Source organism: Motacilla alba, chromosome 1A, assembly GCF_015832195.1.
Source record: "Motacilla alba alba isolate MOTALB_02 chromosome 1A, Motacilla_alba_V1.0_pri, whole genome shotgun sequence".
In the NCBI taxonomy this organism is placed as follows: Eukaryota; Metazoa; Chordata; class Aves; order Passeriformes; family Motacillidae; genus Motacilla; species Motacilla alba.
In genome coordinates this window covers 60,632,576-60,650,923 of record NC_052031.1, presented here as the reverse complement: position 1 = coordinate 60,650,923, position 18,348 = coordinate 60,632,576, and the positions used below count along the sequence as shown (strand labels likewise).

The 18,348-nt window shown below is 41.3% G+C and overlaps 1 protein-coding gene across 12 annotated transcripts in view; it reads left to right on the top strand.

The window, feature by feature from the left end:
- Nucleotides 1-18,348, top strand: part of BICD1 (BICD cargo adaptor 1) — a 166,971-nt gene that overhangs the window by 126,330 nt on the left and 22,293 nt on the right. For 4 of the 12 annotated variants that reach the window (XM_038154162.1, XM_038154160.1, XM_038154165.1 and 1 more), the window contains exons 5-7: nt 596-1,690; nt 7,294-7,445; nt 14,018-14,225. In XM_038154162.1, the coding sequence (XP_038010090.1) occupies nt 596-1,690; nt 7,294-7,445; nt 14,018-14,225 (1,455 nt within the window). Of the gene's footprint in view, nt 1-595; nt 1,691-7,293; nt 7,446-8,730; nt 9,112-14,017; nt 14,336-15,306; nt 15,498-17,292; nt 17,302-18,348 lie in introns of those variants that run through there. The other 8 variants (XM_038154155.1, XM_038154157.1, XM_038154158.1 and 5 more) reach the window with 6 other exon arrangements.

Genomic DNA, 18,348 nt, shown 5'->3' with positions numbered 1-18,348 from the left:
TTAGTGCTGGGGATGGGCAGTCCTGGGAGTTGCATGTGCTCCGTGTTAACTGTGTGATCCGTGCTACATTTCCTCATGGGAGGTTATTCAATCTGTGGAAATGTACGCAGCTAGTTTTTTACTGCATTTGCCTTAATGAAAGTGTGCAGTAGTTCAAGGATATAAATGAATATTGTGAAAGATTGGTAGAACTATTAAAGGGAAATGTAAATTCAAACTCTACTGAGAAATGGCTTACAGCTGACAGTGATGCAGTTTCTGTGTTCAGGGAACATATGTCCTAATAAATCCTGTATCATCACTCTAGCTGATGAGACAGTGCTTGGGCACTTGATAATTCTTCAGTGGGCAACATAGAAAATTGTGATCTGGTGGTATTGGAAGTTTTAACAGAGGCTGGGACTTCGTAAACCTCTGAGAGTTACGTGGTGCTCTATAAATTAATTTTATGGTTTAAGTGTACATGGCTAAAATCTCTCAGAAGCCCTCAAGCTGCAGGCAGTGGTGGGGTGGGAGAGGTGACTGCAACTGCAGAGTTTGGTGCCCAGCATGGGTAGGATGAGATCCTGGGTTTCTCACTCTGACTCTGTTGCAGGTGGAGCGGGAGAAGGCCATTCTCCTGGCCAACCTCCAGGAGTCTCAGACGCAGCTGGAGCACACCAAGGGAGCCCTGACAGAGCAGCACGAGCGCGTGCACAGGCTCACGGAGCACGTCAACGCCATGAGGGGCCTGCAGAGCAACAAGGAGCTGAAAGTTGAGCTTGACTGTGAGAAGGGCCGAGATTCCAGCGAGGAGGCACACGACTATGAAGTGGACATCAATGGCTTGGAGATCCTGGAATGTAAATACAAAGTAGCTGTTACTGAGGTGATAGACCTTAAAGCAGAAATCAAAGCCTTAAAGGAGAAATATAATAAGTATGTGGAAAACTACACTGAAGAGAAGGCCAAGTATGAGAGCAGAATCCAGACATATGATGAGCAGGTGACAAGCCTGGAGAAGTCGACCAAGGAAAGCCAGGAAAAAATGGTCCACATGGAGAAGGAGTTACAAAGGATGACAAGCATAGCAAATGAAAACCACAATACCCTTAACACTGCCCAGGACGAGCTGGTGACGTTTAGTGAGGAGCTGGCTCAGCTCTACCACCACGTCTGCCTGTGCAACAACGAGACGCCCAACAGGGTCATGTTGGACTATTACAGGCAGAGCAGAGTCACCCGCAGCGGGAGCCTGAAGGGGCCGGATGACCCTCGAGGTCTCCTTTCCCCACGACTTGCCAGGCGGGGGGTGGCATCGCCCGTAGAAGCCAGGACCCCGACCGAGCAGGTGACGAAAGAGGCCACAGAGCCCGGCAAGGAGCAGAGCCCAACAAAAACGCCTTCCATTTCTCCTGTCATCACAGCCCCTCCTTCCTCCCCCGTCTCTGACACCAGTGACATCCGCAAAGAGCCTATGAACATCTACAACCTCAATGCCATAATAAGGGACCAAATCAAGCACTTGCAGAAGGCTGTGGATCGGTCGCTGCAGCTGTCGCGCCAGCGGGCCGCGGCCCGCGAGCTGGCACCCATGATCGACAAGGACAAGGAGGCCTTAATGGAGGAGATCCTGAAGCTGAAGTCGCTCCTGAGTACAAAGCGAGAGCAGATCGCGACCTTGAGGGCAGTGCTGAAAGCCAACAAGCAGGTAAGGTGCTCCTGAAGCCCTCAGGAAAGTCTCTTATTTGTACAGGTCACTTACAGGCTTTCCCAGGGGTGTTTTGGAGAGTTTTTACTCACAGGTTATTTATCCACTCACTCACTCACTCACAGCAGGGACACATGTTTTTTCCCTCCCCTCCCAGCCTCTTCTTTAAACACTTCAGTTCTGTTTTTCTCAGCACCCACCATTCACTCATCAGAGGTGTAGGCAGGGACCAGCTACTGCCCGGGCATGTTGCTGGTATTATCACCAACTGTTGGTTGGAAAACAAAATAGAATGTCCCTGGAGAGGTTCTCAGTTGTATGCTCTTCTATTTAGGAAAATAAAAATCTTCAAGGAATTATTTCGAGTTTTTTTTCAAATCTTAAGAGGAGTTCATCCAACCACTTTATTTTTGATGTTTCACCAATGAAAAGCAGCCAAAAATTATAGTACTTGATATCAAATGCTAAAAGATATCCATCTTATTGCTATGTTTTTCAAGAGTACTGTCAATTTTCTTTGTGTAGTATATCTGCCAAGCCCTTGGCATCCATTAGATTCCAGGTTTGAAAACATTGTAAAAAAATCTAAATTTAAACATGCAAATAGTTTTATTTACTTTGATGCATCTCCTTTTGCCCAGAATTAAATCTGAGTGCAAAAGGCTGCAGTGGCAGTGGTTTCGTTCTTGGTTGCCTGGCACTTTCCCCATCTGAAAACAGTGCAGTGATCACCACTTGAGGGCTTGAATCCTGGTTAACAGCTTGGCACTCTATTAGCTGTTGACAGTGATGGGATTTCAGTGTTAAAATTCCCAATAGTCAACTATTCTGAAGTTACAATTTCAAGTTTAATTGATTGGTGTATCTGTAACTGCATAGGGTACTGGGGATTTTTAAATTGCAGCAATATTTCAACATATATTGAGTCTTTTATAGCATCCCCCCCGCCCCGTAACAACACATGTTAAATATTAACTCAAGTAATTAAATACCATCTCTAGCTAAGCAATAATAGCTCTGAGCAATTATATGTAGATTTTCCATGTAATTAAAATGTAATTTAGATGGAATCGATATATGTGGGTATACATTCTGTGATTCCAAATTAAAGATTTTTCCCATTAGCATAGAGCTATCATTTATTTTTTTCTGCTACCAGGAGATCTATCTCAGTCTCACTCTTCTATTGCTGTCAGAAATAATGCATTATCCTAAGGCATGCTCACTGAAATGGAAAAGATAGATTTGCTGACTAAGGAGCTGCTATTAACTAATATTTTATTTATTAGATAGCAGCATAGATATTAGTAACTGTACAACTGGGTACAGAAACTTGCAATACTTGTTCATGCAAGCCTGATACCAGCTTCCTCAAACTTTCAAGCTAAAAGACATAATAATGTAAAGGGAAGGAGAAATTTAATGTTGGAGAGGGGAAGAGTCAGTCATTATGTGCCAGCCTCAAGTGGTGCATGTGTCCCAGAACCCAAATTCATGTTTTGACTCATGTTCAAAAAAACAGGAGTTAAGATTTATTCTCTTGAGGTCTTCCCCTTCAAAAGAGTAAGTTTCTAAGCAGCAAAAGGCTGGGGATGTTTTTCCCTTATGGGACCCTTCCTTGAGTCTGGCATTTTGGACTGTACTTTAGTAAAAAAACACCCTTAACTAGGGAAGCACAGTTGGTATGTAGTGTTGATCAGTACTCTTTGCAAATAAGCATTTTTATTTTAAAAATAAAATTTATAAAAATTATTTTATTTTCACAAAGCTCTAGCAGGAAAAAGAGAACAAAATTTGACGTAAGAAGATGCAAACCTAAGTCCACGAAAATGGATTATTAAATCAATTGCCCAAGAAAGCAAGGCACGTAGATCTTGCTGGCTTGCTTGCTTACCTTGTCTTGATTTATGTCTCCATTTGTTCATAGCCCAAATTACTGTGTCTGCACCTGACTGGTGGAATAAACATTAGCAAGTAGCATAAATGAGAAAGTAAAATCAAATTAATGATGCAGTAACTTTTAGGACTGGTTCAATAATGGGTTTGATTTTGATTTCTAATCAGAAAGCAAAGCTGCTTATGAGGGGAATTTAAAACCCGAAGTTCTGATGGAAAGCTGATCAGTTGTTTTCATAGGTAAATAGTTCAATGAGACAGAATTGAGTCAGCAAGACCTTCGTGTCTGCATTAGCAGTAACTACGGTGTCTGCAGCTTCCATAACTGCAATACCCATAGTAGTCCTTCAGAAAAAATACCCTGATAACCCCAGACATACAGAATTTTATCTATAAACTAATGCTGAAGTATATGGACAGAACACAGTGGAATTTCTGCTGTGAAAGAGAGGACTGATGAAAAGACAGGGTACCACGTACAACTTCTGCTCTAAAAGTACAGGCTAGTTTTCTGCTTTAGTGTGTGACATCGAAATCCTACCAGTGCAGGATTTAATATTTATTAACAATTATTTGAAATGGGCTGCTTCTCACACTGCTGATAAAAAGTAAATGGGATACAAAGCTGTGTTGGAAAATGAGATTGTTCACAGATTTCAGGGTGAGTTTGGGCAAACATCTGTTCTGTAAGGATACAGAGAAGGATGGAAAGGACCCTGTTAATTCTGGCAGTGCTTGAGGTCCTGGGCTGGGGTGTGTGCTGACTTCAGCCTATTCACCTCCAGGACTGGGCTTTGGGGATGGGGAGGGAGCTGAGCTCTGTGTGCTCCCCAGCTCTTTTCCTCGCTGGTATTTCACACCCTGCTGGAGTCCCTGCCTTGGAGCTCTCTGCTCCCTGCTAGCATTGCTGTCAATTCCAGGTGACTTCTTCTCCACAGTAAATGCACAGTGAGCCATCAATCCCATGTCTGCAGGCGGCTGGCTGAGAGCCTGGGTACTTCACTTGCCCAGTTCCTCAGCGTGACTGGTCTGACAAGACAGTGTCATGAGCACCTCTGCTGTCTTATTGGATTATTCACTTCACTGAAGAATATTAATGCTTTTTTTTCCTGTGCTTTCATCTTTTTTTCTTGTGCTCCCCATCTACTTGTGTGTTGTGAAATTGCATTTTTATGTGGAAAAATTCTCTGATTTTTCCAATTCAATTTATTTTCTTTAACCATAGCTTTAAAAAAAAATGCCAGGTCCTGCCATCTGCTTCCTTGTGGCACCCACTACTTGAAGATGAAAGCTTTTCTTTTTCTCATCTTTCCTTTCAGAGGACACTCTGTATACACTATTCTAGATTACCTAAATCTAGATTATCCTACAGAACTGGCACCAGGCATAACCAGACATATATGGCTCAATGAGTACAATTTTGGAGATTGGCTGAGGTGGGGAACAAATAGAAATCATTTCAACAAGAGCTGGCACTGGAGGAGGAGTAACATGAAGCTGTGTCTTCAGTTCATTTTGTCCCTATTAGTTTGGCACAGTGTGACAGTCCAGCTGAGGTGACCAGACACTCTAGGCGTCTCTGACAGATGGAGGCTGAGTTCCTCTTCTATCCCCTGTCTCACTCTCCATTACACATTCAGGCTTCAGGGTGTTCTCAGGATTCAGGCAAGTTTCCTGTCTCTTCAGGCTCCCCACATTTCCAAGAGAAGCTTCCTCAGCTTGTGCCCCCTTTCTTTCTTATGCTACTAAATCCACCTTTTTTTAGTTTTATTTGCTTCTCTGGCAGAGCACTTGAGCCCATTTGTTCTTCACTTAGGAGACTTTCAGGAGGGAGATCCTCAACAGCTTGGCTGGTGCATGGTGAGACATGAAGTATTTCCCATAGGATTTGAAACTTATGCTTTGTTTTCTCTATGTTGTTTTATAGGAAACTTTAATAGGAAGAAAAAAATGTTTGAAGATTTGACACAGTCCTTCCTCTGTTACTTTTATTCACCAAGCCAACTATATTTTCATCCTCTAGTGTTGCACATCCATTAACTTATCCTGACACCCAAACTAAAACATGGGGATCATGATCTGTCTGATCATTGAGCACAATTTCTGTGATGTGTAAATTACTGTAATTTATGACTGCACATTTTTGGTCACAGCTGAAAACAGACAAAAAGCTGACTATTTCTGCTTTATCCTGCCAAGACATAGGCTGGTATCCACCATCCTACACTGCACCAAAGGATATATCAGCAAGGCTGGAAAAAGCAGAATTGATTTAAATAGATCCCTAAGTGACTGATAATTTTAACATGTATTGCTGATGATTTCAAATCTGGATTGGAAAAACACATCTATTTCAAATGATAGGTGGTTACTACTGCCCTTTAAAAATCTGTTCTCCTAATGTAAATTGGTGTGAAAGTAAGAAAATATTATTGGTGAGTATACAATTAAAAAAATTAATTAATTTAACACTATTATTTAACAAGACACAAATGAATAAAGTTGTAATTTATAGGATATTCTAATGTGCCCTTTTGTTAAGAGACATTGTTAGTGGGAAATGTATTGAGTTTTGAAAAACTGGGTTTGAAATAGGTTTCCAACTGTTTGGTCATTACCATCTTTTGTCCTGTTCCCTTGCTAGTTGCTTCAGCCTAATGTTCTTCTAACCTTCTCTCCCATGGTGGCTCAAGAGCCCATAAGATCAACAGAGGAAATTGATTGCCTGTGTGAATTGCTGCAACTTATTATGCACTAAATGAAGTGTAAAAAACAACCATAACACCCTCTGAATAAATGTAAAAGGAAGCAAATTTTTCTTCATTTCATTCAAAGGAAGTATTTTTAAATGTCTCAAGCAGCAGCAGGTATAAAGCCTCTATAAAACTATGTATTTTGAATAACTTCAAAATGATACTAAATTCATAAGTAATGCAGAATGTTCAAGTCTTGCAGAGATAAGACAAATGTAACTATTAAAAACATTACAGTAGTGAATGAAAGAAATTTAATGGATAAAATTGAAAGAAGGGAGCAGCAAAAATTTAGGAATGGAACAAATACAAAGCTTTGCTTTCCTGTTGAATGAAAACTGTAATTTACACTTTTTTATTCTTTTTCTTTTTCCTTTTTCTTTTTTTTTAGTGGTTAAAACTGCTAAAATAATGGTGGTTTGCACAGCAGTGAACGTTACCAGTTCTCAGGCATAAATCAAGCTGCCAGGTCCTGGTCATCCCTGTGCCCAAGGAAAGCCTCAGCCTGCAGGAGGCTTGAGGCCAAACATGGTGATTCACATCTTGGCTGCAGAGCCTGAGCCTCATGTGCTCTGTGTCCTGTTTGCAAAGTGTCAGGGGACACACTTGGTTGTTTATTGCAGCTCAAACAGGGCGGTAGCAGCTCCTGTAGTAACTTTACTCACTTGCCTGAGCCCTCCACATACAGCTGTGCAGTTTTGCAGAGATACTTGAGGTTCTGAGTTGTTGCCATTTGCCATTGAAATTGCCTTTGTCCTTTCAACTGCTTTCTCCTTTTCCTGCTTTCATGGAGTACAACTTAAAAGAAGAAGTTAAAGTGTGCCGTCCAGTGAAGACCAGGTTTCATTTCTTTTACCGTGTGAATGAAGGACATCAAAACCAAAATCAGGCATGGAATTTTAGCTGTTCTCAGATCTCTGTCTCATAAGCACCTATCCTTGTTTGTGTTTTTAGACAGCTGAAGTGGCACTGGCCAACCTGAAGAACAAATACGAAAATGAAAAAGCAATGGTGACTGAGACCATGACCAAGCTACGGAATGAACTAAAGGCTCTGAAGGAGGATGCAGCAACCTTCTCATCCTTGAGAGCAATGTTTGCAACCAGGTAAGGAAAATGGTGTCTCCATCTGGCTCAGCACTGTAAACATGTGTGCTTAGTTGTGTATGTTGGATGCTTAGGAGGATAGAGAAATTATTTTCTGCATGGTCAGGGTTTTCTTGGATGAAGGTGAATGAGTCCTAGAATGCACACTATGCAAAGCTTGCAGGCTTTCAAGTGCTGCTGAGATGCATGTCTTGGAAAATAAAGCTGAAGAATAGCAATGTCAATACAACCTTGAGTAAAGTGTTATAAATGACAGTATATGCCTACAGAATATTTGCATTTATAGGGTTTTTTAATGTGGAAATCAAATAGTGGATTTATGTGGCTGATTTTCCCATTCAGAAGTACGCAGTGATTCTGTCATGTAAAGCTATCGTATGGTTAATGATGATCTTCAGAACCCTACATTTTCATTACAGTGAGATTTATTACTTACCAGTAGTAAAATCTATTTAATCAACCAGCCTATGCTATAATCCAGTGCTAATAATTGTAAGGCCACTGTAATTTCCCACTCTAGCATAAATTCTTATTTTCTTCCACTGTGATGTTCAATTTATTATCTTCTCCTTCACAGGATAAAAGCTTCACTTATCTTCTGTAACATAGTTCCTGCTGGCAGGACAGTAATTAATCAACTTTCATCTTTCCTTCTCCCACATCTTCTTCAGAAAAGCTTTTGGTTTTACATGGAATCACAGAATCAACTGGGTTGGAAAATACTTCTGAGATTGAGTTCAACCTATAACCCAATACCACCTTGTGATCCAGACCATGGCACTGAGTCAAGTCCAGGCTTTCCTTAAACACCCCCAGGGATGTGACTCCACCACCTCCCTGGGCAGTTCACTCCAGTGTCTAATGGCCCTTTTTGTGAAGAAATTCTTCCTTATGACCACCTAGACCTTCCCTGGCACAGCTTAAGACTATGTCATTTCATCTTAGCTGCTTTTTAAAAGGTTACCTAAAAATCTTTTTTTTTTTAAAGCTCCAGCATTTTCATCAATAAATTCTTATTTTGGAAATACACAAAGACATATTTTCCCCTCTTCTGGTCAAACACAGATTTCTTGTTTGTGCTTTAGTCCATAAATGATAAGACATCTTTGTGCCTTCTGCCAATGTCTCTTCAGTGCTGCTGGCAGTGACATCTCACTCCTTTCAGCCTTCTAAGATGCTTTTTTGCTTAGTGACAGTGATAGCAGCAGCTGGGAGAAGTGGGAAGGAAGGAGAAAAGGGGCATTTATATGTCATGACATTGGTGCTGTGTACAAATTCATCATAGGTCCATCGTCAGAGGAGTGCGTGTAGCGACACAATGGAAACGAAGACCCAGCTCAGCAGGTGGTGTGGACTAAGGTAGCCTGATTGATTTCATTGGCATCTAAAGGTTTTCTTCCAGAAAGGAGAGTGGTGTGTGTGTGTGGGAAATGCATGTGTTCACCTTTCCGTGCAAGCTCCTTACTCTAGGAGACACAGGAACGTTCTAACTCTGTAAGAGCTCGTGGAAGGCAGGTAACTCCGGAGCAGAGGAGCGGTGTCGTGAGCGAAAGGCAAAACAAGGGTCTTGAATGGGCCATAAATCATCAACATACGAGGTAAAAGTAGTTTGCAAAGCTTTAGAAGTTAAAGGGAATGTTAGATTGTTGGGGTACTGAATGCTCCCTACCCAGTTTGGGCATCCTGAGTGCAGACTTCAGTTGGGTTCAAGGCATATCCTGGAGCTAATGGGAAGCAGCAGCATCCCCTCTGAGAATTAGGCTTCAGTGATGCCACTCATCCAGGTATCTTTTCTAGATGCCTAGTGTGTAGGATGTAAAGAAACTTATGTTCCTCTTCCATGAGCTATAAAAGGAGTCTGTGTGACCTGCTGAGTTACACATTTTTAGTTTAAAAATTTCTAATGTTAGTAGTGATAAATCCTACCCAAAGAATTTACTGCTGTTGCTGAACTCCATGTAGTAGTGATTAAACACTCAATGTTTGGCCTATGGGACATATCCCTGCCCTTGACATCCTAAGTTTTGCCCAGTATTCTCTGAGCACAGTTATAAAAAATTACTCACTGCAAGGTCTTCCACATCATTATACTCCTATAGATTTTTCTGTTGTAAGATATTCATTTTTCTTCCCTAGCATGGAATTTAATGGCCTTTATAATTAAATCAATCTTCCTAAATGGTCAAATCATTGACTCATTCCAAATAGTCCATTTGGAAGAGCATTTGTTTAAATGACAGTGAGTTCATATACTCTACAGTTCTTTTGAAGAGGAGAAATCTGTTTGAAAATACAAGGCTGTAAGATTTTTGTGCAGTAACATTAGATGCAGTAGCAACCCTCAGCATAAAAAGCAATTGTGTAGTCTTTAGTTGAATAAAACAGTGGTTTCCATGGTTATAGTGCATTACATGGTACTTACTCCTGAATTTGTACCATGGGGAGATCATCCTTCTGATAGTAGAATTGTATTATAGATCTGAAAATGGTTGCTTATACTGTTTGATAGAACAATATCCTTCCTCTTTCCATAAAGCATCATTTTGGTCCCCAACTGGATGTTCTTCTGGTGCTGGATGGATCTGTATGTTTCCTTCTCAAATACACTGGATAAAGGTCATAGCACACGTCATAAGGAGAGCACAGCACATCTGTTTCTGGTCTGAACAGCAAAGTTAACACTTTCCTCCAAAGCCCCCCTGTGCAGAAAGCAGGAGCCTTCTCTTTCTGTGTTTTTCCTGATACTTGTTCATCCTTCACTCCTTAAGCTCTTTTTTCAGTTCTTTGTCTCAAAAGTCTTTCTGTCCTGCTTGTCCCTCTACTTTTGCCCTTCTTTCTAGAGCAGCTTATTTGACCCAAAAATCTCTGAGATTCTGATCTCTACAGCTTCCTCCTTTCCTTTTCATTAGCCTTGTGATCCCTTTCTGGGATTTATGTGCTTCAGGCCTGTCAAGAATATTTCCTGGAACACTTCTCTTAGAAAAAGAAAGCCACAGCATATAAAACCATTTTTGTGGGATTCAAGGGGTTGGCAAAAAAGAGCTGAAGTTTCTGTTTGATGCCAGTGCCATGTGCAGCCTTTAACCTGTTTATTTTGTCATGGGCTGCTTCTGGTATTCCCAGAGAAAATGAGGAATTCCCAAAGAAGCCTTTCCTGCCCCTCCAGTTGTTTCCCCTCACTCTAACCCTGCGTTGCTGACTTAGGGTAAGAGTGGTGTGTGTTTGTGAAGCAGCGAGCAGCACTCATCCAGAGGAACAAGAAATAATTATTTAAAATATTAGTTTTCCAGTCTAGAGTAGGTGTTGTCCTGAGAGAGGAAGTCCTGAGCTGAAGGAGAGAAGGAACTACTTTTAAACAGGATTCTTAAGCTGTTCAGGAAGCAAACTTCATTGAGTCCCTACACTGCTTGCTTTTCCAGCCTAAATAGAGATGTGTAACAGGAGAGAGCAGGAAATATTGCCATAGTCCTGACACTGCATGCATAGATTTTATTCTTTATCCATCAAAATATTTTCATACGATAATTTTAAAAGAAAAATGTGTGCTGGGGAGACTGAGTAGGAAGATTGAACAGATCCTGGAGCTGAGAAAACATTTTTGAACAGAAGAGAATTATGATTATCTAGTTAGAACAGGGACCTGTCACTGTCAGTGTCACTGGGTTTTAGCTCAAGCTCTGCTATGATTTATGTTACCTAAATTACACATAAGCCTGATTTGGTATTTGGTTTATGTGCCTAGACGAGAGGGCTAGATGGAACCAGAAATCCCTTAAAATCCTATATAAGCTTCTTGGATCAGTTCATAAAAAATAAGTGGGCTTATGTGTCTGTCTGCTTCCTTTCTGAGACGAGAGAAATGAAAAATAGGTGAAACCTTGACTTTTGCTCTAAGTACACCAGCAGACAGCAAGAAAACAGTGCTGTTTATTTAATAGTCACTTGCAGCTTACAGCCTGTCCTGGGGTAAGAGGGAAACTGGGGAAGAGTTCTGACTCAAGAGGACATAACCTAACTTTTGCTATCACTGTTTGAACCCTCCTGAAACACTCATTCAGAGCCCTGGAGTATCCTGGAGCCCTGTAATGGTCTCTGCCATACCAGAAGTCATCTTTCCTAGAAGCTCTTTACCTTTTTCTCTTAGGGCATCCTTAACCTTTCTCTTCCTTCTGTGAGACTTGATGAATGTTTATCAAATATGTGGGCGAAAGGCAATATAGATATGTGCAATGCTTTTTTATTTTTAATTGGAAACACTTCTCCTTTTATCCCACACTTGCACATGGCTGGGAGTATCTCAGTGAAGGGAAATGCTGTGGCTGCAGGCAGTCGTTACCTCCCACTGCACAGAATAACCTCTGCTGCAAAATTCCAGGAGATCTGAGGCTGTTAATTCAGCAGTTTCTAAAGTTAAAAAAAAAAAAAAAAAAAAAGGCAGGCTTGCTCTTATTGGGATACTTCTAGGAAGGACATGAGGGCATGTAATTAATCAGAACAGCTGGAAAATTTATTCATGAGATTGGTTTTGTCTCAAGTATGAGACCAGCTAATAGCATCTCGTATATGCAGATTTCTCAAGACAGCTTGATGTAGTTTATAGCAGGTTCATCTGAGATTGCATTAGTAATATCCAACTTCATGGCACATATTTCTTAACTGTTTGGTTGGGCTGTTTTACAAATCAGATGTGCAAATATCAAAACCACCTTCTAATGCCTGAGAAAAATCAATCTTTTTCCAAAACCAAAATTGATTTATTGGCATATTAATGGAAGGCAATTAATTCCTCTAGTGGCAGTATGCCACAGGTGTTGCTGCAGGTGTTACTTCTAAAAATTTTCAACAGGAAACATGTTTGGAAACAAATGAGGTCTCTTGGACAAATAGGAAAGCAGGAGAGAATAAAGGACAAGGATACAAGACCCATCTGGTTTCAAGAATGAAGCTTTAAAACTCTGATAACACAGACATAAAAGTAAATTAATTTGAAATAGGAATTACTATAATATTCAGAATGCTGATTTCATGTCTCTGTCAAGGAAACTGACTTAAGCATCAACATACATCTCACAGCTTAGAGCAGAAATAGGTGTGCACGTTGGCTTTCAGCCAACTGGCATTTTGTAAATACCTCTTTTCCTCAAGGCTTGGGTAGCAACAATCATGCTTATTAAGGTCCTGTAGAAGAAAGATAATACTGAAACTGTAGATGAAGCTGTGTCTGACACAGTAATTTTGCTTGCAGTGCCTGAATTGTTAAAAAGGGAAGTGCAATGTATATATAAGTATTTGTGTGTTAAGAATAACTAACTACACATTTTTCAAGTATACTTTGTTTCTGGTTCCCAAGGGGAAGATTAAAATTTCAGAGAAATTACTTTCATCCTTCAGTTTGCAATAATTCAAGGGTTTATTGCATCACACATTTTGATAAGGAAGACTAAAATAGTTTTCTATGCTTGCTTTCTGTAAGTGATACTGATAAAATTACATCCTCATCCATTACACAATTGCAGTTACACAGCAAAGCTACTTGGATTCACCCAGATGTTGTGGGAATGTGATCTGGTGAAAGCTACATCATTCAACATGAAAAATCCTTGGGTGTTTCCACAAATGTCTGATGGTCAGGCAGTACTGCTGTCTGTGAAGCATCTCACTGCTGGGACACATTTATTTTTATTGCTCTTTGTTCTTACTGATTAGATGGTCTATTGCTATCAAACTGAAGCTATTTCACTTCAAAAAGTGTTTTAAGACAATTTTGAAATGCCTTGCTTTTCCTGTTAACTTTGGGAAGTTTTGCTAAAAGCAGAAATAAATTTAACTTGGTCTTAAATCGAACAAAATCATAAGAAAGGTGGTTTTAGTTCTCAGAGATCTAAAGCAAATGAAAAGATAATTTTTCATGTGGGTGAAAAAGGCTGAGGATTAAAAAGGGTTAGCAATGAACATACCTCCAAGAAATTCAACAGCAAATGTGAAATATCTTCCAGATGTGGGGTTTCCTAATAGTATCCTTTTAATCAATGGTAACTAATGGTAATCATGGTAATAAGTGGTTAACAAGGATAAATAACAGAAGGTTTCTTATTTCACAAAATCTGATGTGTCAAGTGTTCAAACCACTTAGAGTCTTCTTTTGTAATACTTTCTTGAAGTGGATATTACTGCCTGTGGAAAACAGTATTTTCTAATTGGTAGCATTATGGTTAATTACTGGTAGAAGCAGCACCCAAAATTGTTATTTGTGGTCTGAACTGGAAATAATCCCATACCTCCCCTTCAATTGTTTTTTATCTGTGTCAGAAACATGTTACATTGTCATAGACTATGTTAATACAGGCACAGGTTGTCTCCCTGTCTCCCTGAATGGGAAGTGCTGACATTCAGATCCAAGTCCAAACTGATTCAGAGTGGGAACAGAAGAATTCAGGCTGCCTGCTGCCAGGATAAGGGGCAGCAAAAGCTGGGATCTGAGCCTGGCTCTGTAACAGAAGCCCGGGAACGTGCTCACTGGTAGAGTCGGTTCTTGGGCCGCTCCCCCAGATTTCTGCCCTGTTTCTCCGCAGGTGTGATGAGTACGTCACACAGCTGGATGAGATGCAGAGGCAGCTGGCGGCTGCGGAGGATGAGAAGAAGACCCTGAACTCTCTGCTGCGCATGGCTATCCAGCAAAAGCTTGCCCTGACCCAGCGACTGGAGGATTTAGAGTTCGACCACGAGCAATCGCGACGCAGCAAAGGCAAGCTGGGAAAGAGCAAGATCGGCAGCCCTAAAGTAAGTGAGGAGGCATCAGCCACCGTGCCAAGCATAGACACTTTCCTCCTGCATAGTCAGGGCCCACAGCAACCAAACTTACTGGTCAGCAGTGGCACTCAGAGGAAAAGGTATGCATGCAGTGATCTTTACAGTACAGTGCAGTAGCCAGACGTGCATTAAAGTCGTTCACTGAATTATAAACATAATGATTCCTTTTTTTACTTTTATTTTTTTCTTTCCGTCCTTTGACTGGGGAGAAGGAGGTGGGGAGGATATGAGTATGAAATTCAAAGCCTGGCAACATGTGGTTCTGATCCACCTACTCACTGTTATTTCCTCCTCCTGAATGCAGTGTTTTGAACTATATTCTGTCAGTGTCTCGGTGCATCTTGTATGTCTTTAATATTAAGTGTGAATGTATTTTCTTTAACAAGTTTTCTTTAAGTTTCCCCTATGGTTTTCCATAATGAGCATCTGAAATAAAAGAAGGATTGTGCTCTATGAGCATTTTAGAGTTAAACATGAAAGAAGCTGCAGTTCTTTGTTAAGCTCTGGTGCTCGCTTGTTCTTTATCAGTGTGAAAAGAATATGGATGTGTTCACTCAGATAAATTTTTCTGCATGGGAGCAAGAAACCTTTTGAAGGGGATGGCTGCCATTCATAACCTAATGCAAATATTTTGCTGTTCAAGCAGTGAGCTCATGTCTTGTGCCTGCCCCTGCCTAAACTCTCTAGATGTTGGCATCTCCATGGTTTTGAAGATGAAGAGGACTCTGTTAGAGAAGTCCTAGATAATCATCCCCTTTTCTTGTATGCTCTAATCACAATGCAAAACCAAGAGAACCATCAGAGAACCTTGTACAAGCTGACTTGAGGATGCTGAGATACAACCCAACCTCATCTCCTCCTTCCCTAAGGTGAAGGAGGATTTCCAATGCAGGCAAGGTGTCCTGCTCTGGAAATGACATGGGGTGTCAACAATAGTTGATTTTTACCTGTTAAGCGAGTTAAGATGATATTGTCATTCGTGAGGCTTTGAAAGGTAATTAAAGTAAAACTCTTTTGTTTCCATATGTATTTTTCTTGGATCTCCTGCAAGACTATTCTCACCTTCCCTTTGTGATCAGAGCCATCCCAGGACTTCAGGGACCTACCTCCAGAAATTATTAAGAGCCCCCCCTCATCCCGCCTCCACAGAATCATATCTTCTGAGGGGCCCCCCTTCCATGAGTGAATTCATCCATGGGCACCGTCTCAGCAAGGAAAAAAGGTTAACCGTGGCCATACCAGGTAAACATTTTTTCCTTGGGTGCATGTGGTGCTGAGTGGTTAGCAGAGCAGGGGACCCTCCCAGCGCTGCAGATGCAATTTAATTTGGGCACCTTCTTGAAAAGCGAAATGTCTCCTCCTGTGTCACTGTCCTGGGTGGCAGGAGATGACATTCTGCCGGCAGCGGCCCAAACTGGTTTCAGATGCAGTGTGGAAAGTCCTGCTGTGGTATATGTGGGTGCAGTCCCACTGGCATCCACAGAGGCTGCACCCTTGTGCCTGGGTGGAGCTTTGCCTGGTGGTGGCATTGGTAGTCCCCCTGGAAGACACAAATCCCACGGGATAGAGGAGTCAGATATGTGAGGACCAGCAAGGGAGCGGCTGGCAGTGGGCAGGAGCCTCCGCAGCACCCCTCTTCTCACCCTGGAGCATTCAGTTAGGTTTTTCCAAAGGGTGGTGTTCAACTCACAGAAGGCTTATTTTATACAAATTGAGTCATGAAATTAATCTGTGCAGGAAGGTTTTGCTCCTAATTTCCTGCCAAAATGTAGCATCTGCTTCAGATGAGGTGTAGAATGAAAATGCAAACTGGGATGACATTTCAAAGGGGTGATAGCTTTCTTCTCCTGAGAGAACAGCTAATAATTTCTTATCTTCTGCACCTGAGCAGGACCTTTAGCCTTTAACTGGGCGCAGTCTTGTCTGCTGGTAATTTTGTTAATTCTTTGTTTTGAAATACGTTATATACAAAAAGCATAAGTAGAAAATATGAAAGCTTAAAAAAGTAGTTTCTGCTTGAGTAATTGTTTATTCTGGGAAGCTGAGCAGTACCCTGTAGTAGGTTATATTTCTCACCTAGTGCCATCAGTGTCAGAGCTGCCTTTGAGTAGTGCTGTACGAGTAACACCCACTCAGAGGACAAGTGCAAAACTGCAGAGAGTCTAAACAAGACAGTCTCCTAGAGTGTGTTGCAGTAAATAAATCAAAGAGCTGTCTCCTGAGGAGGAAAACGTGAGAGTAGGGGGCAAGAAGCATCTGATATCTCATGGACCATCACAGATGCATGGACCACAGATTAAGAAACGCTGACACAGTCTTTTTGTCCAGTAACAGAGACCAAAGGATGAAGCAGCCTGAATGGTACAATTGTCCAGAAAATTGTTTGTCTGGAGTCTTACCTGTCACTTTAGGTACATCTCTACATATTTAAAGTATAAGAGTCTGAGACAGGATCACTAATTTATGTTACAGTTGTCCTTATGAATCTGCAACAATCTCAGCTTTCTGAATGCATTTGTCAGAATTTTATACCATCACATGGCTTTAGTCTCAGCCTGTGAGACTGACAGGTCCAAACCCAAGATTTTTCTGGGCATTGATATTCCAGCATTGGCAGGACCAGGTTAGTACCAAGTTCAGGATTAAGCATGGAATTATTCATCATTGTTTTTACCAGTTTCTGGAAGATTCCTGACTGTTGTTAACAGATAAAAGGAATGATGCACCAAGTAGGATTTTTTCACCATCTGTCTAATTATCTGTTTCCTGAAAGTAAGGAACAGTGAAGAATGTTATTCTGCTACTTTTATTGAGAATGTTTAAAAGCCTTGTCTCACAAAGAGCTTCTGTTCTCAGATGATTTTTGCAGTCAAGCAAGGCAGCAAAAAGTGTAGCAACCCACACCTGCTTCTTCATCAGAGAGGGTGCAAAAAAGTAGCATCCAAACTCAAATGCTGTGGAGCAAAGTGTAGCTTGGCTTGAGGCTTGAGTCCCCAGGAGCAGAGTAAGAATGAATCAAACCTACATTAAACAGAAGCACGTTTTGGTTTTGTTATTTTAAATTTGTGAACTATTTCCTTCACAAGAATTTTTCACCCGTGTGATGTGAGAGCTTCCCTGTCGTTTCATGAGCTCCCAGGGATGTGGGGACTGGGAGGCTTTAACTGGCAATGTGTTTGGTTGGAGATGGAGACCAAGAGCCAAAATAGCTGAAGTTGGTGACAGGACAAACAGGACAGGCTCCTCTGCCCCATGAGCCCCGTGCAGCAGCGAGCTGTGCCTGTGTTTCTCGTGCTCCTTCTTCTGGACTTGGTGCTTGGCACAAGAGGCTGCCTTTACTTTGACTGGTGCTGGATACCTGGAGAGGGAAAGCTGGACTGCTTTTGGCAGCCTTCTTCAGAGGAAGACCAGCTGAATTGAAGACCTCTCAAGCAAGAGGTTGTCATGTCCTGCTCCATTTCCACTTGAATGCCTTCGGCTTTAGATCAGCATACCGGTGCCTCTGACACAAAGCTGCGACAGCATGACTTGATCTGGGCTTCTAATTGAACTAATGGCTCTTAACTGCCCGAAGGGGCTGAAAATACCACTCGGTGCTTTTCCAAAGTATCATGTTCCATTTCTCCTAGGTAATGGCATGCATTTAACTTTGTTATTTGTTTTTTCTTTGCCTCTGTTCTGCTGACATGTATTTTTACTCTTTCAAGTCTTTATTCTTCTGATACCAGCCAGTGTGTGCCCAGCACAATTCCAGCCCACCTTTGGATGTGTTTGTATTTGTTTTCCTAACTACATGAAAAAGTCAGGGCATATAGAAAGCCTAGCACTAGGTTTGGCAGTGTGTAACACTGAAAAATGACATTTCCTTTGCAATTGTGTTCGGACTCTTTGAATATGAAGTCACTAGGTGCCTCTTAATATACCATAGTCCCAAATAGGAAATATGGTTCTCTCAACATCTTCAAGGAAAGAACAAGACTAAAAAGGTTTCCTGTAGTATCTGCCTCGACGGCACTCTTTTCTCTGTCAGATATTTTAGCATGGCATTTCTAAAAGTTGAATATAAAATTCTGCTATTTTAGCTTAAAATTAA